This window comes from Bufo bufo, chromosome 4 (genome assembly GCF_905171765.1).
Source record: "Bufo bufo chromosome 4, aBufBuf1.1, whole genome shotgun sequence".
NCBI lineage: Eukaryota > Metazoa > Chordata > Amphibia > Anura > Bufonidae > Bufo > Bufo bufo.
The window spans coordinates 450,975,841-450,997,616 of NC_053392.1; the positions used below are offsets into that span (position 1 = coordinate 450,975,841).

Genomic DNA, 21,776 nt, shown 5'->3' on the forward strand with positions numbered 1-21,776 from the left:
AAGTACACATATCGGAAATGTAAAGTAATAACTATTATATGAGGTATCACTTTTATAAAAGTAGAGAAATTGAAATTTGAAATTTATTTATTTATTTTTGGTAAATTTGGGATTTTTTCACAAATAAAGGTGAAATATATTGACTCAAATTTATGACCATCATGAAGTACAATGTGTCACGAGAAAATCTCAAAATGGCTTGGATAAGTAAGTGTTCCAAAGCTATTAACATATAAAGTGACATGTCAGATTTGCAAAAAATGGCCTGGGCAGAAAAGTGAAAACTGGCCCGGGGTAGAAGGGGTTAATAAGGTTGATCCTGGTGACGGAGCCTCTTTAAGTGGTGGAGTAAGTATTTTGATCCCACAGGTGTTTTGCAGAAATTAATGAACATGGGACTGTGTAAAATAAAAATTGGAAGTTTTCCACAGATATGGCATTCCAGTGCCGAATATGTTGTGCCTAGCTCGTGCCATCTGAGACAGACAACTCCTTTTAACCTTTTTTTTTTTTTCATTTTTCACACCCTGCCTTTGAAGGCTTGTTTTTTTGCAGGAAAAGTTTCAATTTCTAATTCCACCATTTAATATTGCATATAATTTCCAAATGGAGTGTAATTGGAAAAAAAAAACGCAATTCTGCAGCAGTGTATGGTAAAACTGGCCTGTTACTTTCATTCTCCAGATCAGTACAATTACAGCGATACCACATATGTATAAATTTTTAATTTTTTTACTTTTAATACTGAAAAAGCATTGCCAAATTCCACTATAACTTTTTTGCAGTTATGTGTACGGAGCTGTATGAGGGCTAATTTTCTGTGGGGAAATCTGTATTTTTTATTGATACCATTTTGGGGTGTGTACGACTTTTTGATCACTTTTTATTAAATATTTTTGTGAGAGGTGAAGTGACCAATAATGGCGAAGCAACCGCTTTTAAAAAAAAATTCAGTTTTGCAGTTGTATAGGATAAATACTTTTGGGTAAAGGGGGTGATTCAATTTTTATATAAAATATTTTTTTTTTTTTTTAGATTTCCCATAGGGAACTATAAAATGCAATAATTAGATTGCTTCTTTCATACACTCCAATGCATTAGCAAGCTGGAGCCATCTTTAACCCCTTAGTGACCACCCATACGTGTTTTTACGGCGGTCACTAAGGGGCCTTAGGCTGGGCTGCCGCTTTTTTATGGCGGCCCATTCTAAGCATGAGAAGCTGTGACCCTGCTCTAACAGCCCGGATAGGCAGGAGTGCCAATCCAGGCTGTTTAACAATTTACATGCCATGGGCAATGGCGCCCGCCGCATGTAAAGTTCTGACAGAGGGAGCGGACTCCCTCTGTCTTCCATCGGCACCCCGCAAATGCGATCGTGGGGTGTCGATGTGTGTGCGTGAAGGCTGCCTGGGGTCTGATGTAATAATTTCCAGCAGTAAAAAAACAAACAAAAAAAAAAAAACATCTATTCAATAAAAAAATCCCATAAAAAAAAAAGCTTTTCAATGAAAAAAATTTGCAAAAAAATTTTTTAATCTTCCCAACATGTTTGGTAGTCCCGCGTCCATAACGACCTGGACTACATAAATATCATGTACAGTCGTGGCCAAAAGTTTTGAGAATGACACAAATATTAGTTTTCACAAAGTTTGCTGCTAAACTGCTTTTAGATCTTTGTTTCAGTTGTTTCTGTGATGTAGTGAAATATAATTACACACACTTTATACGTTTCAAAGGCTTTTATCGACAATTACATGACATTTATGCAAAGAGTCAGTATTTGCAGTGTTGGCCCTTCTTTTTCAGGACCTCTGCAATTTGACTGGGCATGCTCTCAATCAACTTCTGGGCCAATTCCTGACTGATAGCAACCCATTCTTTCATAATCACTTCTTGGAGTTTGCCAGAATTAGTGGGTTTTTGTTTGTCCACCCGCCTCTTGAGGATTGACCACAAGTTCTCAATGGGATTAAGATCTGGGGAGTTTCCAGGCCATGGACCCAAAATGTCAACGTTTTGGTCCCCGAGCCACTTAGTTATCACTTTTGCCTTATGGCACAGTGCTCCATCGTGCTGGAAAATGCATTGTTCTTCACCAAACTGTTGTTGGATTGTTGGAAGAAGTTGCTGTTGGAGGGTGTTTTGGTACCATTCTTTATTCATGGCTGTGTTTTTGGGCAAAATTGTGAGTGAGCCCACTCCCTTGGATGAGAAGCAACCCCACACATGAATGGTCTCAGGATGCTTTACTGTTGGCATGACACAGGATTGATGGTAGCGCTCACCTTTTCTTCTCTGGACAAGCCTTTTTCCAGATGCCCCAAACAATCGGAAAGAGGCTTCATCAGAGAATATGACTTTGCCCCAGTCCTCAGCAGTCCATTCACCAAACTTTCTGCAGAAGATCAATCTGTCCCTGATGTTGTTTTTGGAGAGAAGTGGCTTCTTCTTGACACCAGGCCATCTTCCAAAAGTCTTCGCCTCACTGTGCGTGCTGATGCGCTCACACCTGCCTGCTGCCATTCCTGAGCAAGCTCTGCACTGGTGGCACTCCGATCCCGCAGCTGAATCCTCTTTAGGAGACGATCCTGGCGCTTGCTGGACTTTCTTGGACGCCCTGGAGCCTTCTTAACAAGAATTGAACCTCTTTCCTTGAAGTTCTTGATGATCCTATAAATTGTTGATTGAGGTGCAATCTTAGCCACAATATCCTTGCCTGTGAAGCCATTTTTATGCAACGCAATGATGGCTGCACGCGTTTCTTTGCAAGTCACCATGGTTAACAATGGAAGAACAATGATTTCAAGCATCACCCTCCTTTTAACATGTCAAGTCTGCCATTTTAACCCAATCAGCCTGACATAATGATCTCCAGCCTTGTGCTCGTCAACATTCTCACCTGAGTTAACAAGACGATTACTGAAATGATCTCAGCAGGTCCTTTAATGACAGCAATGAAATGCAGTGGAAAGGTTTTTTTTGAGATTAAGTTAATTTTCATGGCAAAGAAGGACTATGCAATTCATCTGATCACTCTTCATAACATTCTGGAGTATATGCAAATTGCTATTATAAAAACTTAAGCAGCAACTTTTCCAATTTCCAATATTTATGTAATTCTCAAAACTTTTGGCCACGACTGTAAATTATACGCTACGGTGAACGCCGTAAAAAACGAGATTTTTGTATAACTTACCAGTAAAATCTCTTTCTCGCTCTTCCTTGGGGGACACAGGAAACCTTGGGTATAGCTCATCTCCATAGGAGGCGTGACACTAAGTGAAAGACTGTTAAGCCCCTCCTCCAGCAGCTATACCCTCAGCCTGGAGCGAGCGACTACCAGTTATGTGCCCAAGTAGTTAAAACAAAGGCAAGGATCAACCAAATTAACACCAACAAGTCAAAACTCCCGTCAGGGTAACCAAAACAATGGGTGGGTGCTGTGTCCCCCAAGGAAGAGCGAGAAAGAGATTTTACTGGTAAGTTATACAAAAATCTTGTTTTCTCGCCCAATTCCTTGGGGGACACAGGAAACCTTGGGACGTTCAAAAGCAGTCCACAAATAGGGAGGGACCACAACCCAAGATGAATTAAAGCACCATAGGCATTAAGGCACCGCCGCCTGCAAACCCAGGCGGCCCAAAGCAGCATCCGCCGATGCATAAGTGTTCACCTTGTAGAACTTGGTGAAAGTGTGCAAAGAAGACCAGGTGGCCGCCTTACACAATTGTTCAGCCGAAGCTCGATTTCGCTGAGCCCAGGAAGCCCCGACCGCTCTGGTAGAATGAGCGGTAACACCAAAGGGCGGTTCCCTGCCCTTAGCACGGTAAGCCTCAGCAATAGCCATCTTGATGAAGCGGGCAATAACCACTTTAGATGCCGCCAGCCCCCTGCGCGGACCCTCCGGAACCACAAATAGAGAATCCGAGCGCCGCAAGGGTCTAGTTACATCCAAGTAGATCCTCAGAGCCCTAACAACATCCAGACGGTGAAGATCCCGTTCCCGAGGATGAGACGGGGACGGGCACAGAGAAGGAAGGACAATATCTTCATTCAGGTGAAAAGCGGACACCACCTTCGGAAGGAAATCCGGAGCCGGGCGGAGAACCACCTTGTCCTGGTGAAAAACCAAGAGGGGTTCTACGCAAGAAAGTGCCGCCAATTCAGACACACGCCGAAGAGACGTGATGGCAACGAGGAAAAAAACTTTGCAAGACAACAAGCGAAGGGAAACCCTGCGCAAAGGCTCGAAAGGAGAAGATTGGAGAGCCGTCAGCACAACATTAAGATCCCAAGATGGAACGGGAGCGCGATACGGGGGAGCATAGTGAGCAACCCCCTGAAGAAAAGTCTTAACTGGACCGAGCGGAGCCAGAGGTCGCTGAAAAAGGATCGAAAGCGCTGAGATCTGACCCTTTAGGGTACTGAGACCTAAACCCAAGTCCAGACCAGACTGCAAGAAGGATAAAATCGTGGGGAGAGAAAACCGAAGGGGATGAACATCTAAGGTCTCGCAGAAATTCAAATAGGCCCGCCAGGTTCGGTAATAAATCCTGGACGAAGCCGGTTTACGCGCACGAATCATGGTACGGACCACGTCAGCAGAAAACCCCCGCCGCGTTAGGACCGCGGTTTCAATAGCCACGCCGCTAAACGTAGCGACCCTAAATGCTGGTGGAAGATCGGCCCTTGAGGGAGGAGGTCTTCTCTTAGAGGCAAGGGGGCGTCTGCCAGGAGCAACATAAGGTCGGCATACCAAGGACGACGAGGCCAATCCGGGGCTATTAGGATCGCAGGCGTGCCCTCCGCCGCGATCTTCCGAAGGACTCGTGGAAGAAGAGGCAGGGGCGGAAAAACGTAGAGGAGAGAGAACTCCGTCCAGGGAAGGACGAGCGCGTCCGCGCCGTAAGCGTCCGGATCCTTGGTTCTGGCCATGAAGGTGGGAAGCTTGTGGTTGAATCTGGAGGCCATGAGATCCACGTCGGGACGACCCCAACGGAGGCAAAGAGACTCGAAGACGTCGGGGTGCAGAGACCACTCGCCCGGGTCGATCGTCGTCCGGCTGAGGAAATCCGCCGCCCAATTGTCCACTCCCGGGATGTAAATGGCCGAAATGGCTGGAACATGAATTTCCGCCCAGCGAAGGATTAGAGACACCTCCCTCATCGCCGCCGCGCTGCGAGTGCCCCCCTGATGATTTATGTATGCCACAGCCGTGGCATTGTCCGATTGGACACGAACAGGGTGACCCTGAAGCAGCGAAGTCCAATGCCGGAGTGAAAGGAGAACCGCCCTCAGCTCCAGAACGTTGATCGGCAGTTTGGACTCCGATGGAGACCAAGTGCCTTGTACGGACCGAGGAGGAAACACCCCCCCAACCCCGCAGACTGGCATCGGTGGTAATCACCAACCAAGTTATCGGCAGGAAGGACTTCCCTTGGAGAGGGGTCCGTAACCACCAGAGGAGAGAGGAGCGAACCTGGGGGGGAAGGGGAACGTGCTGATCCAGACTTTCCTGGGACTTGTCCCATGCGGACAGAATGGCAGTCTGAAAGGTGCGGGAGTGATACTGCGCGTAGGGGATTGCTTCGAAACAGGACACCATCTGTCCCAAGACCCGCATGCTGAACCGGAAGGAAGGATGGCGGTGGATCAGAAGGCTCCGAACCGACCGATGAAGGAGCTGGCGCTTCTCTGACGGAAGCCGAACCTCCGCTGCATCTGTATCCAGCAGCATCCCCAGAAAGATCAGTTGCCTGGATGGAACAAGAGCGGATTTGGGAAGATTGATAATCCAACCGAACCGGCGTAAGGTTTGTAGCGAGAGGTCCACACTGGCGGATGTCAGTGACAGAGAGGGTGCCTTGATAAGGAGATCGTCCAAATATGGAAGAAGAAAAACTCCCCTGGAACGAAGTAAGGCGAGGACAGGGGCAAGGACCTTTGTGAAAACGCGAGGGGCCGTCGCCAGCCCGAAGGGGAGAGCAACGAACTGGTAGTGGTCGGACCCCACTGCAAAGCGCAGAAAGCACTGATGACACCGAGCGATTGGAATATGAAGGTAGGCATCCTGGATGTCGATAGAGGCCAGGAACTCCCCTTTTTCCAGAGAGGCCACCACCGACCTGAGAGACTCCATCCGGAATCGCTGAAGACGAAGGAAACGGTTTAACCGTTTTATATCCAGAATGGGACGAACCGAGCCTTCTTTTTTGGGGACCATAAAAAGGTTCGAATAGAACCCCTTGAATCTTTCTTCCATGGGAACCGGAGCGATGACCCCTTTGTCCAGAAGGGTGCGAGTGGCAGTAAAGAAATCGGCCGCCCCTTGGGGATCCCGGGGAACCCGGGAGCGAAAGAACCGAACTGGGGGGAGGGACGTAAACTAGAGTTTGTACCCGGAAGACACAACTTCGAGAGCCCAGGCGTCGGAGACGTGCGCCTGCCAGAAGTCCCTGAACAGGAAGAGACGTCCCCCCACCCGGGTGGGTGGGGGCGCACCTTCAGGTAGTGTTCTGCTTGGTCGCGGGAGGGCGAGCAGGCTGTGACTTGCGCCAGGAGGGCTGGGTCCGAAAAAAAGGTTTCTTACGTTTGTCTTGGACAGAGTTAGGGGATGGACCTGAAGAGGTGCGAGGCGCGGGAGCCCTGCGGGAAGACCTGAAGCGAGAAAAAGTGGGACGGCCTCGAGTAGTGGTCCTAGTCCTAGATTGAGGAAGATGCGTACTCTTCCCCCCCGTGGCTTTGGATATGATTTCATCCAAGCGGGTTCCGAACAATCGAGAACCAGTAAAGGGAAGGCCAGTAAGAGACCGCTTTGACGTGGAGTCCGCCGTCCAAACCTTTAACCAAAGCTCCCTCTATGAGAGCCCCCTCATCAAGGGATGCCTCACAGATGAATTTGCCGGCTTGAACGATAAGTTGGGCTAGAGCACGGAGGTCCTGAATAGGGACGTCGGATTCAAGCTCCTGATCCAGCTGAGAAGCCCACTCTGAAACCGCTTTTCCAGCCCAAGCGGAAGCAAAGACCGGCCGGAGGGCGGAACCGGAGGCTGCAAAGATACCTTTGGTAATGGCCTCTATACGGCGATTCTCAGTGGATTGTAAGGAAGAGCCATCAGCAACGGGAATAGCCGTGCTTTTTGCCAAACGGGCCACCGGGGGGTCGACCTTGGGTGGTGACGCCCAGTTTGTAATGCAATCCGCCGGGAATGGATAACAGATATCCAACTTCTTTGGCGGGGTAAAACGGGCATCAGGGCGGGCCCAGGCCTTGGAAACCACCGACGAGAAGTCAGTGTGGAGGGGAAAAACTGCAGACGTCTGTTTATGGCGAAAAAAGGAAACACAGTTTTTTTCAGAATTAGGAGGATCATCGTGAATCTTAAAGGTATCACGAATATTGTTAATAAGATGGCCCACAGCAGAAGCCAGTTTTGAAGGCAAGGCCGAGTCCATATCACAATCTGAATCAACTAGTTCCCCTTCAGAGGGCATATCCTGTATCGAGGAAGGACCCGACTGAGAGCGCACCCTTGGGGGTGATACTGAAGCATCCGAGGATGATAGGCGCTCCGCCCTAGACCGCTTCTGGGGTTGACGGGCTCTGGAGGTGTCGCCTGGAGAGAGGGACTCAGACGGGTCAGCTAAGATAGCGAACCCGGAGGGCCCAGCAGGGGAAATATCCGGCTGCGATAAGGGCAATACCTCTGCAAGGCGGCCCACAACGTTAGAGAGGCTGACCACAGCCTGGGAAAGGAATCTAGCCCAGTCAGGGGGATCCAAGAGGCCAGGGGGTGACACAACAGATGGCGGACCCTGTAATGGGGCTTTGCAAGCCGAGCAATGCGGGTCAGGCTGCCCTTGAGAAGGGGCGCCTTACATGCGGTGCAGGTGTGATACCAAGGACCGGCCGGCGCTGAGGGGTCAGACATGTTGGCTGAAAGTAATATAAAAGCGTCCAGGCCAGAGGGGTGCAGAGCTAGAAGGGGGTCAACAGTCCTACCAGGTCACAGTGGGAGCGGACGGCAACAGCAGCGGCAACAGCAGCGGCAACACCTGAGGTAAAAACGATCCGTCCTGAGAGCAGGCTGGCACGAAGAGGAGGCGGGGCCAGCGAGGAGCGGGAAGAAGACGTCCGCACCCCCGACTGAATGTCTAACATGTACAGGAGAAGCGGAACGAAGCTCCGCCCCCCGCTGGAACTTTCGCGCGCGCGCGATTCAAACAAATATGCCGCCGATAAAATATTGCCCCCCGACCACCTCCTTATACACCAGCGGCGAATGACACACCGGTAGTCGGCAAGAGAAGTCAGCCGGCATCTGAACACAGCGGCAGCACTGGCCGAGATAACAAAAGGCGGCCCCACATGGCCGCAGCACCTGAGGTAAACTTGTGCAGTAAACCCTCCCCCACGAGCACCGCTCCGTCCTGCTCCACACACAAAGGGGGGAAGCCGACAGTAAGCCTTGTAATGTGACAAGGCTAGGCAGAGGGAACACAGAAGTTAGAACCCTAACAGAGGGGGGGGGGGGGGGTAGGAACGGCTGCATAGCCACCTCACCAGTCGACGTTTTCACCCTCAGTCCATCCAGCAGGGACGCCCCTTCAGCCACTGGCACCGAAGTGGCAGGAAGCTGGAGAGGGGCTTGCAGGCGGGCGACCCTTGTGCTGGCGGGATGCAGGGGAGCTGGGCTGCCCTGGTCCTCCTTTTCTTCTGTGGGGGAGGCAGCAGTGCGGATAGCCGGCACTGGCGCAGCTCAACCCCGGGAAAACAGAGAGGTCTTTGCGACTCTGTTGTCCCTGTTGAAAAAGGGAAAAAAGTTGAAAATAATAAAAAGAGAAAAAAATAAAATCTTTAGCAAAGACAGCTCTGCAGTGCAGAGAGTGTCGTGCCTCCTTGACACTAAGCAAAAAACTGGTAGTCGCTCGCTCCAGGCTGAGGGTATAGCTGCTGGAGGAGGGGCTTAACAGTCTTTCACTTAGTGTCACGCCTCCTATGGAGATGAGCTATACCCAAGGTTTCCTGTGTCCCCCAAGGAATTGGGCGAGAAAATATAGAATTGCTAATTTATTCTTAGTTGCCACCAAAAAAACTTAATAACAAGCGATCAAAAAGAGTCATTGACTCCAAAATGATACCAATGAAAAATACAAGCCGTCCCACAAAAATCAAGCCCTCACATAACTCCATAGAAATAAAAATAAAGTTATGGGTCTTGGGAAGCGGCAATGCAAAAAATTTTTTTTCTTTAATAAAAAAAAGGGGGGGGGGTTTTATTGCAAAAAAAAAGTAGTAGTAAAATGTTAAAAAAATCTATATGTATTTGGTATCACTGTAATCGTACTGACCCAGAGAATAAAGATATGTTATTTATACCGAAAAATTAACGCCGTAAAATTTATAACGTAAAAACACAGTGGCAGTATTGCTGTTTTTCCCATCTCCCTCCCAGAAAGAGTTAATAAAACTTAAATCAGAAAGTTGTGTACCCCAAAATGGTGCCATTAAAAACTACAACTTGTCCCGCAAAAAAGAAGCCTAATAAGGCTATATAGACGGAAAAATAAAAAAGTAATAGCTCTTGGAACGCGACGATGAAAAAAGGAAGAAAAACGCTTGGCCAATAAGGCCCAAAACAGGCTGGTCACTAAGGGGTTAAAGTCCCGACTAGCGCCCTGCATGTAAAGAGAATACATTTTTAGGTGTATTCTGCTTGCTAATGAAATGTCATAAAGGTGAATGTAAAATGCTGTCTGGGTACACTGCAGAGTCCAAAAGGTCACCTTTTGGCTTTTACAGCGCAGATTTTGACGGATTGGTTTATGATGCTATTGACATGTGCTAGGGATTATTTGTTAGCAGGATGAGTTTCCATCATCATTGGTTCTATTTTGCTTTTTGGGAAGCAGGATAAAGAAATGGCAGCAATTCTGTCACTGCTTTGTGGGTTTTGTTATTACAGACCCCACTGTGCAGGAAAAAAAATGTTATCTTTATTCTGCTGGTCAGTACAATTACTTTTGGTCACTTTTCCACAAAACATTTTTGAAAAAAAATATATTGTTTTTGTGTCATTTTCTGAAAGCCATATATTTTTCATTTTTCTGGCAATGGTCTTCTGTGAGGGGTAATTTTTTTGCGTGATGAAGTGAGGTTTTTATTGGTACAATTTTGGCAAACATATGACTTTTTGATCGCTTACTATTACAATTTCCATGCGTGTTCCATTCTACAATGCATTACAATACACTGAAAGCGTGCCTATGAGACCCAGCCTAAGTGCTGAGCCTCATAGGCCTCCATGGCTGGAAGTTCTGAAAGCCTTGGTAAGTGTGTGTGACTTTTTGATCACTTTTTATAAAAAAAAATTTGGGGAGGCGAAGTGGTAAAAAAGACCAATTGGCTATTTTTAATCACACATTCGCCATATGGAATAAATTGTCATATTTTAATACTATAGGCATTTTCAGACACGGCGTTGCCTATAATGTTTTTTAAATATTTCTTTGTATTCTTTTTTTTTTTTTCTCCTTTTTTCTGTTTTTACTTTTTTAAGTCACGCTAGGTGACTATAACTAGCAATCATTAGATTGTCAAAAGTGTGCTGTGATGAGTATATATGCATCATAGAGCATACCAGGGATGCTCAACCTGCGGTCTTCCAGCTGTTGTAAAACTACAACTTCCACAATGCCCTTCTGTAGGATGATAGCTGTAGGCTGTCAGGGAATGATGGGAGTCGTAGTTTTGCAACAGCTGGAGGGCCGCAGGTTGAGCATGCCTGGAATATACTTAACTGTATACAGTGCTGCCACCTGCTGGCCTATATTGGAATATTCCAGTGATGGGTTTCAGAGCCTGCTTGAGGCTCAGAGTCGTTACTGGCACATAACAGCTTTCCCCATCATAGCCGGGGAACGCTGTTACAGGTGTGGGAGCTTGTGAGGTACAGGGCTGGTTGTAGCTTTGTTAGAAAGGTATTGTCATGGACTATATGATGTCTGATTTTCATTTTTTTAATTATTCATGGGATAACCCCTTTAAGCTGGAAGTGATCATAGCCAGCGTGGAGGAGGAGAAAGTGGGAAGGGGAGGGGGGCTAATGGGGGACATGCTGACAGGCTGTAAGAAGGAGAGAGAATTATTTTTCTCCCTGTCTAGCTGTACATAGCCCCAGGTGGGTGGGTTGTTTGGTGGGGGGGGGGGGGGGGGGGTAACATTGACATCTCTGCATGTTATCTATCCCCTCTCTTCCATAAATCAGAGAGCACATATGGGAGGTTTTTTTTCCTGGAAAGAAGTGAGAAGATGATCACTCGCCCATCTAATAATCCTTTTGTGCCTAATTAGGCTGTTCACTGACTCCATTACCAGCGTTCAGATCATGGCATCAAACAAGTCACACAAAACACTTGCAACCCACATACACAAACTAGGGATCGACCGATTATCGGTTTTACCGATATTCAGGATTTTGAACGTTATCGGTATCTATTTTGCCGATATACCGATAACGTATTGGGAACAAGGATCGCGCTGCTTTCAGCGCTCTCCGTGTTTCTTCAGCAGCACAGGGGAGAAGAAAGCAGTGTCTCCCTCCCCCCTGTGCCGCTGCCGCCAATGAGAGGAGGGAGGAGAAGAGGAGGGGCGGGTTGTGGCCACTGCGCCATCAATGAAGATAACTCATTAACTCATATACAGGAGGCGGGAGCTGGCTGCAGAATCACATAGCCGACTCCCGACCTCTATTACAAGTAGCTGCGATCCGCCGTAGTTAACCCCTCAGGTGCCGCACCTGAGGGGTTAACTGCCGCGGATCGCAACTACCGCTCATAGAGGTCGGGAGCCGGCTATGCGATTCTGCAGCCAGCTCCCACCTCCTGTATATGAATTAATGAGTTATCTTCATTGGTGGCGCACTGCTCCCCCCCCCCCCCAAACCCCAGTATTAATAATTGGTGGCGCAGTGCGCCCCCCCACCCCCCAGTATTAATCATTGGTGGCGCAGTGCGCCCCCCCCAACCCCAGTATTAATCATTGGTCGCAGTGCGCCCCCTCACCCAAGCCCCCCAGTATTAATCATTGGTGGCAGTGGCCACAGGGTCCCCTCTCCCCTTCTCCTCACTGGCAGTTCTGATCGGAGCCCCAGCAGTGTAAGCCTGGGGCTCCGATCGGTTACCATGGCAGCCAGGACGCTATTATTGAAGCCCTGGCTGCCATGGTCAGCTCCCTTGCTGCTGTGTGCACAAAGCACATAGCAGCAGGGACAGTGTGAGGTCCTATTCACCCTGATAGAGATCTATCAGGGTGAATAGGACAAGGGTTCTAGTCCCGAAGTCCTATTTTTAAAAATAAAAAAAATATTAATTATAAATGAAAAAGAAAGATTTACAAAAAAAAAAACTACACATTCACAATAAACATTCATTTTCAGCAGATTTGTGTAGGATTTTTTTTTTCAAAAAATAAAAATTTTGAGAATATCGGTATAAATTATCGGCTATCGGCCTGAAAGTTCACAGATTATCAGTATCGGCCCTAAAAAAAAAAAAAATCAATATTGGTCGATCCCTAAAACAAACATCAAGAAAGTTTGCATTTTACACTATCCCCAGCTTGAGACACAGGCGGGAAGAGGCCTGCACCTCATCATGGTAGCCTCATGAAGAGAAGTATTTGAGTTTATTATTTTTTATTTGGCACCATGCTGTCGGGCCACTATGGGGTGGATGAGCACCATGGGGCTATTGTTTCTACAGGGGGCCCTAAATAGAGGCATTATTTACTGGCACTCATTATGGGAGGCACTATGGGGATATTGGATCTACTGGGGGCACTAAGAGGTGGTGTTTTGTACTGGCACAAAATACAGGGGATATTTTTGAACTGACACACGCTTTAAGGGGCCTTTTTTACAGGCACACATTTTAAGGGGGGACTTTTTCTACTGGCACACATTATAGGATAACTTGCTTTAATTGGAATAACCCTTTAACTTACACTTTCCTGATTTCTATCTATGTATCCTAACAAAATGGCAGGTGATGGTTTCTGCTTCTGTTCAGCCTCCTTAGAATACAGGTTTTAGCATATGAAAGGCAACTAGCATATGAAAGGCAACTGTGTGACTGAACATATTTAAATTCAAACAGTTTTTATTATATTGGTCAATTTTTTCAGTTAGCCTATGAATGGTAGAATTATTGACAATGTTCACATCTGCGTTGGAGGCACAGAAACAGTCATTGCAGGCAGGACATTTTTCTCAGCTAATTTTTTTTTCTCCAGAACGGAAACCAAATGGATCCCATTATAGTCAAAGGGGTCTGTTAGTTTCTGTTCGTGTCAGTTATGTGCTGAATCCAGCACTTCCGTTCTTCTACTCCTACAACGGAGAAGAAGAACTGAAAATAATATCAGTAAAGTGAAAAAGCCCTATTTATGTTACATAAATTATTACCTGAAGGAGAGGTATACGCTGGTAGAGTTGTCTTTGTTTTAGCATCTGATAAACGAGAAATGCTGTTCGCTCTGGCTCTTGGGGAACTTTTTCCATCAGTGGTTGAAGTTGTTTTAGTACTACCCTTGCTTGCATATTCCACAGTTCGAGAAGATCCAGTACTTCTTGATATTGTTGCTTCAGAGTCACTGCGTGCAGATAAGGAACCCAATCTTGTTCTACGTGGCTGTGCAAGCAAATCAATCCTTGAGAGCACTTTTTTACTAGAAGTTTGTTTTGAAGTTGAACTTGTTGTTGAAACTTCAGAGGCAACAGAAGCCCTATCTGCATCCATAACTTCTGTATCTGATGTTTCACCTAAACGTGATCTACGCAGCAGTGAAGTCCTTGTTGGACGAGGCCTTGGAAGTGTAATTGACTTTCCAGCAGTAGTTTTTGATGCGATTAATTTGTCATCTGAAGACACAAACTGAGATTTGGAAAGGGACCTTCCGGAATAATTTTCTTGGTCAGATGACAAAATATCTGATACAGCTGAACAATGTAAACTAGAAGTTTGATCATCATCTGTAAGGTCAAGAGATGGTTGCCGGTTTTTTATACTTGTTCGCACCACTTTACGCATTTCAGCTCTACTCCCAACCTCTTTTACATGTGTTTTATTTTTTCTTTCTGTTTTTTCTCGGTACACAGTTGCTGAGCTGTGAGAGTCTTTGGAAGGAGAAGCTGTTAAGGATTTCTCTTTGTGTACACTACCGAGACTCTTTCGTTTTTGGAAGCACTTTTTATCTGAATCGCCAGCAACAATGCTAATTGTACTTGCTGTATCAACATCTGATTCAGGTGATATAGAGTTTTCTTGGGTGTAGCTTGATGTTTTTAGATCATCATCAGGTTTGCTGTCATCCTGTAGCCTGGCCTCTAGGAACGCCATGACTGCTTCTGTATCTTTCAAAAGCAGTGTAGTGTCCAAGCTAGAGTCAGTGTCTACAGAGTCATTTCTTTCTATATTGTTTACGGATGAAAAAGGAAAGACAGGTGACACAGGAGGTTGCTTACTGATATGTGGTATAAGTTCTATTGGTACATTTGAGCTTGGTTTATCAATAGTGAAGCTGCCTTGCCTAACTAGTGGTTTCATGGTTTCTTTTCTCTCCGTCTCAACACGTTTAATACTATCACTGCTTGATTCAACATCATTTTTCTGATTTCCTTTTTTTTTACACACTTCTACACATTTTTGTGGTTTGCAAACATTCTGGGTAGATGATTCACCTTTGCTGATAAGGACAGTGGGAGGATTATTGAATGATTTTACAGATTTCAATTGTTCTTTAGTCTGTTCGTGTTGTGTTTTATATGTAACTGACTTTTTCACAGAGTCTGCAGCAACAGAAATTTCATTTTTTGAAGCCTCCAGCCTTAGTTGTGAATAATCTGTGAGGATCATAGATTTTTCAACTGAACTGCTATCTAGTTTACCTATTGCATTCATCCTTTCATTAGAGAAATAAAGATTTTCTTTCTTTCCTACATTAGCAGATGATTCTTTCTCTTGTAATTCAGTATCTTGCTTTTCTCCAACTTCTGACCTAATACCATGTTTATTGATCTGTGAATGGCTTTCTTCTTTAGGAAGCTTTGGTAAAGTCCTCCTTTTACGATCATTTTGGACAGAGGTGGTAGATCCAGTACTTCTAAATGATGCTCCACACTCACTCATATCGGCATCTAATACAAAAAATAAAATAAAAAATATATAATAATCATAATTTTCTTTTATGCCTTGTTTAGATACTATAGCCATGATTCAGTTGCTGATGTAGCAATATTTTCGAATGTTTACAGTACCAGTTGATAAAACGTGAAATTCTATTGACGTTTCACTAGCAAATCCAATTACAGGAAAAGGTCCTATGAATTTCTGATTGAGCAATTATCTGTATAACAGTATGTATAAAGGGGTTGTGCAATGCAGAGATATTGATGAGCTTTAATGCACCTTTAACCCCTTTAAAGGGGTTGTCCGGTTTCAGCTCTCCCCCACAGTATTCTACTTGAGAAGCAATACTTCTGGAAAAGAATACTTCTGCAATATGGGATGTATTGAAACATATTTTTTCACTTAGAAGTCATAGAAATACAGATTACTGATAATCCCATCAGTCAGAAATTACATTTTTAACAAACTAATGAACTCCATAAGAGGGACTGTGTGTGTGTAGATAGACAGCTAGATGATAGATTGATTCATAATGCATTTGGAATGTCTTCAGACCCTTTTACTTTTTCACATTTTATGTTGTAGCCTTTACAAATTGATTAAAAATGAAAAAAAGGAAAATTTTACATGAAGATAAGTATTCGCTATAACAATTGAAATTTAGCTCTGGGGGCCTCTCATTTCTCTGGATCATCTTTGAGATGTTTCCACATCTTGATTGGAGTCCATTTATGGTAAATTCAGTTGATTGTACAGGATTTAGTAAGACCCACCCTGTCTATAAAAAGCCCTAAAACTGACTAAGCATATCAGAGAATAAAACAAGCCTTAAGGAAGAAAAGAACTGCCTGTAGAGCTCAAAGACAAGATTGTGTGGAGGCACAGATCTGTAGAAGGGCACAAAAACCTTCCTGCTGCATGAAAGGTGACCAAGAACCCACCGGTCATTCTGAATTCCAAAGATCCTGTGTGCAGATGGGAGACGCTACCTGAAAGTGAACCATCTCTGCAGCACGAATTGGAGCTTTATGGCAAATAAATAAGCCTCTTCTCAGTAAAAGAAACCTGAAAAAACGAATGGAGTTTAAAAAAAAAAAAAAAAGTGGCTTAGGGACAACTCTGGCCAAGCTAGAGCCCCGATTTGAACCCTTGATCAGTAGAGAAGAACGTCAGAAAATCACTAAATCCAGGTGTGCAAACCTTGTGGCATTATACCCAAGAAGACTGGAGGCTGTAATAGCTGCCAAAGGTGCTTCAACTAAGTATAGAATAAAGGGTCTGAATACTTATGTCATTGCAATATTTTTGTTTTTCCTTTTCAATAAATTAGCAAAGATTTCGAACAGAGAGCAGTATTTTATCACAAGGCCAAACTTAACAAAATGTGAAAAAATTGCAACAGGGTCTGAAAACTTTCCAAATGCATTGTGTGTTTGTTTTCATACTAAAGCCATGAGAACAATGAAGGTACATATAAGTAATTATGTAGTATACAAAAGTGTTAAACAAACCAGATTATGTTTTATACTTTAGATTCTTCAATATAGCCCCTTTTGTTTTGATGACAGCACTGCATACTCTTGGCATTCTCTCAAACAGCTTCATAAGGTAGTCACCCAGTATAGTTTTCAATTAACAAGTATGCCTTGTCAAAGAGTTAATTTCTTGCCTTCATAATGTAGAGATCCTTCAGCTGTGTTAGGCAGACGTAGGGTTGGTACACAGCTCCATACAGTGTTTAGCCCTATTCTACTATTGTTCTAATCCACATTATGGCAAGAACCATTCAACTAAGTAAAGAGAAATGACAGTCCATTATTACTTTACGATATGATGGTCGGTGAATCTAAATAATTTTCAAAAGTTTGACAGTAACCTCAAGTGCAGTCATGAAAACCATCAAACTCTGATGAAACTGGCCCTCATGGGGACTGCCCAAGGAAAGGAAGACCAAGAGTTGCCTCTGCTGCAGAGGATACAGTCTCAGAAACCACAAATTAACACCACCTCAAATTAGAGCCCACATAAATGCTTTAGGGTCCATTCACACGTCCGTAACGCGTTTTGCGGATCCACAAAACACGGACATGTGCCTTCCGCATTTTGCTGACCGCACATCGCCGGCACTAATAGAATATGCCTATTCTTGTCCGCAATTGCGGACAAGAATAGGACATGTTCTATTTTTTTCGGGAACGGAAATGCGGACCCGGAAGTGCGGGTCCGCATTTCCGGAGCCGGACCGCACATCGTGCGGACCCATAGAAATGAATGGGTCCGCAATTGCGTTCCGCAAAATGCAGAACGAAATTGCAGACGTGTGAGTGGGGCCTTACAGAGATTAAATACCAGAAACATCTCGCCGACAACTGTTCAGAGGAGATTGTGAGAATCAGGCCTTTATGGGTGAATTGCTGCAAAGAAGCTACTACTGAGGAACAACAAGATAAAGAAATTTGCTTTCGCCATTAAACACAAGAAATGGACATTAGACCCATAGAAATCTGTATCTAGGAATAATGAGTCAAAATGTGGGATTTGTGAGATGTAGAAAAAGTGAGTGGCTGGTTTATAGCAGGGATGGGCAAACTGCGGCTCTCCAGCTGTTGTAAAACTACAACTCCCAGTATGCCCAGTCTGCCTACAGCAGGGCATGATGGGATTTGTAGTTTTAAAACAGCTGGAGAGCCACAGTTTGCCCATCCCTGATTTATACATGTGTGGTTCCCAACATAAAACATGAAATAGGTGGTGTGATGGTGTGGACTGGTTAGGAGGTGAAACGTTTGGTTATTTTTTCAAACTACAAAACCACACTTGACCAGCATGGCTACCACAGCATCCTGCAGTGACATGCAAATCCATCTGGTTTGTGCTTAGTGAGATCATTATTTGTTTTACAACAGGACTAGGGCTCCAAACATGTCTATCTAAGGGCTATCTGTCCAAGAAGGAACGAGATGGAGTGTTGTGTCAGATGACATCGCCTCCACAATCAACTGACTTCAACCCTAATGATATTGTTTGGGATAAACTGGGCTGCAGATTGAAGGAAAAACAGCTCAGAACCTTTGGCAAGTCCTTCTAGACCAAGGATGCTCAACCTGCGGCCCTCCAGCTGTTGTAAAACTACAACTCCCACTATGCCCTGCTGTACGCTGATAGCTGTAGGCTGTTAGGGCATGCTGGGAGTTGTAGTTTTGCAACAGCTGGAGGGCCACAGGTTGAGCATGCCTGTTCTAGACTGTTGGGAAACCATTTCAAGTGACTGATTGAGAGAATGGCTTGACAAAGTCCTCATTGTGCTGGGCTGAAACATTGCTTGGGGAATAAACAGGTAAACACCATTTTCACCTGATCTGGAGTGCTGCCTACGTTTTTGAATCCAGGAGGAGACTGACATCATTGGCGCTGGCACAGTGCAGATATCAGAGCGGTGAGACCCTTCTGAGCTGTGCATGTGTCAAGTGAAGTCTCACCAACATAAACATGAGATTTCAGGACCAGGCATCTGAATAAAGAGGATGCCTGGCACTGCCAATCAGACCACAGAGGGGGTTGGCGACAGGGGAGAAGAGGAGGTGAAGCAGTGCTCTGAAAAGCTAAGGCAGCCCCTCATGTTCTGATCACCTAATCTGCATAGCAATTATTAATAGTAATAATTATGCTGTAATGGTACATACGATTGCAGCAATAGAGGACTCCTTTAAAGGGTTTCTATCACTTCGTATGACATAATTAGTTGTCAGACACTAGCGATCTGCTAGTGTCTGCTCTGGCCAACCATCCTACTATAATCACTTGTGGGGCAGCGGTTTTTCTAAAAAACTAACTTTTATAAATATGCTAATGAGCCTCTAGGTGCTATGTGGGCGTCATTAGCACCTAGAGGCTCCGTCTACCTTCATACACAGCCGCCGCCTAGCGCGTCCCTCCAGCCCGCCCATGTCCTCCTCCGTGTGACGCAGCGGACGAGTTCTCGCGCATGCGCCGTGCGCGGCTGTATTCGGCGCATGCGCATTGAATGTCTGACCGCTCCGAGCTGAGATCTCAAATGCGCCGAATACAGCCGCGCACGGAGCATGCGCGATAACTCGTCCGCTGCGTCACACGGAGGAGGACATGGGCGGGCTGGAGGGACGCGCTGGGCGGCGGCTGTGTATGAAGGTAGACGGAGCCTCTAGGTGCTAATGACGCCCACATAGCACCTAGAGGCTCATTAGCATATTTATAAAAGTTAGTTTTTTAGCAAAACCGCTGCCCCACAAGTGATTATAGTAGGATGGTTGGCCAGAGCAGACACTAGCGGATCGCAAGTGTCTGACAGCTAATTATGTCATACGAAGTGATAGAAACCCTTTAATTCACCATCATGAACCCTACCAAGCAGCATGCTGGTTTAATAGAGCTGATCATGATGGCAGACGCTCTTTAACTGACAGAGCTGCACTATGCACTATTCCACCTTTCAATTTCCAAAGGAGCTCAGAAAAAATAAGGTGGAAGCTGATTGATTGCTATGGGAAACTAAGTCACTTTTCCTTTACACCAATTTTTATAAATCTGGGCGGCTGCTGAAGTTCATTTAGCTGCAGTGGCCACCTGGCACATAGTGCAGCTGATAACATTTAGTGTGTCGGGTGGCTGCAGCAGAGATCAGCTGTTGAGGCGGGATGGGGAGCAGGCCGTGTTTACACATTGCACTTTTTGCAGCCTGCTGAAGAAGCTCCAGCAAAGGGAGGAGACTTTGTTTCCGTCCTGCGTAACGGAAACCAGACAGATCCGTTATACTTGCCCATAGACTTCTATTAGGACGAAGCAAAACTGAATGCCTCTTAAAGCCTTCCGTTTTGCATTCCAACTGGCCATTCCGTTATATTCCATTATATTCCGTTATAAACAGAACCTATAACAGAATGGCATAACGCTAGTGCGAACCCACCCTAAACTGTATGGGTTCGCTGAGGCCTCCTCCTTCTAGCCAAAAGTAACAACACTTGCTTAGTCTCGTAACGGAAATTACAGTTCGGTTCTGCGCATACATTACGGTTTCAAAATCCGATGCTGAACTCGGCTTTGTTAATGAGGAACAAACCAGAGTTTGGCTTTGGATTTTGAAACAGTAATGTATGCGCAGAACCGAACTATAATGTCACAGGCACAAGACTAAGCAAATCTCACGTTATTCACGTGGCTAAAAGAAGAAGGCTTCAGTGGAGGCTCATACATTTTTATGCAGTACACAGCGCATATTATAAACAAAGTTTTGAAATGTATCTTGTTCAGATAGAGCAGTCCAAACCACATTCGTTCAACACTACTAAAGATAGCTCATCCGGGGGGCGTGGCCTGACCGGCATGGAGTGAGGACGCAGGTCGCTTCAGCTCCGGTATAATCCTGTCTGTATCCTGACCATCCGTTCTGGTGGAACCCGATTTTTTATCAAAAGACCCTCAGTGAGTCTCTGTGACTGACCCCCCTAAGGCTTGCCTGTCTCTGTGCCTTGCGGCTGCTGCCGGACGCTACCTTGGGGCCGGGCCTTCACCCCAGATGACATCCCTGTCTGCTGGCCGGTTCTATCGGTGGGGGCGCCGGTGAAAAACGATATCCTGCTATACTCACCTGCACCGGAGGCCGAACGGAGCTTGGATACTCATTCCGGTGGGTTCACTTACCTTTCTTCCCGGCCGGACGGTGATTCCTACACGCTTGGTACAGCGGGCGCCATCTTGGCCGCAGCTCTGAAGACGACCGCACCTCTCCTTCTGTAGCCCGCGCTTCAGGTAAAGAACCTTCTCTTCTCCTGCATTGCTAAAGAGACTTTCCTGGGGCGGTGTGACGCCGGTTGGGGACACTGGGACTACGTCTGCCTCAGTATAGAGGGATCTGGCACATGTATTAGGCCACAGGCGTTTTTGCTGGAGTGCTTCCTCTTTAATATCAAAGTGTGGTGCTTGCTGGAGGTTTTATGGGCCGCAAAACGGGCACCTCAGGGCCTGCTATCCCTCCTAAGTTGATGCTCGACAATATGAGCCAAACAGATGGCCAGGAAGCTGGGGCTTCTTCTGCACGTACAGAGGTGGACCTTGCAAAAGTTATGGCGGCCATTACTAACTGCCAAACGACACTGACGGTCAAAATTGACCATGTGCAGGCCGAGCTAACTCTCCTCAGGCATGATATCGATAAGATCCGGGAGAGAACAACTGAGGTGGAGAGAAGGCTGGGAGAGGTGGAAGATACTGTTCAACGTGAGGATTCGGTGGTCCGTGCTCTGCAAAATCAAGTTAAAACCCTGGCAGCAAAAGTGGAGGATGCCGAAAATCGAAATAGGAGAAATAATATTAGGATTATGGGTTTACCGGAGAGGGCAGAGGGTCCATCCCCTGAGGAATTTACGGAGCGCCTTATCAAACAAATCCTGAGCCCAATTACCCTATCGGGGACTTTTGCAGTGGAGCGGGCGCACAGGATTCCTGCTCGTCCTCTGCCCCCTGGAGCCCCGTCACGTCCTTTTATCTTTAAAGTGCTCAACTACAGAGACCGGGATGCTATACTGGCGACGGCCCGTCGTATGAAGGACATTCAT

At 45.9% G+C, this 21,776-nt stretch overlaps 1 protein-coding gene across 2 annotated transcripts in view; it reads right to left on the minus strand.

The window, feature by feature from the left end:
- CEP170 (centrosomal protein 170) overlaps nt 1–21,776 on the minus strand; it is a 285,415-nt gene that overhangs the window by 128,133 nt on the left and 135,506 nt on the right. For both annotated transcript variants that reach the window (XM_040429409.1, XM_040429408.1), the window contains exon 11: nt 13,464–15,194. In XM_040429409.1, the coding sequence (XP_040285343.1) occupies nt 13,464–15,194 (1,731 nt within the window). The remainder of the gene's footprint in view (nt 1–13,463; nt 15,195–21,776) is intronic.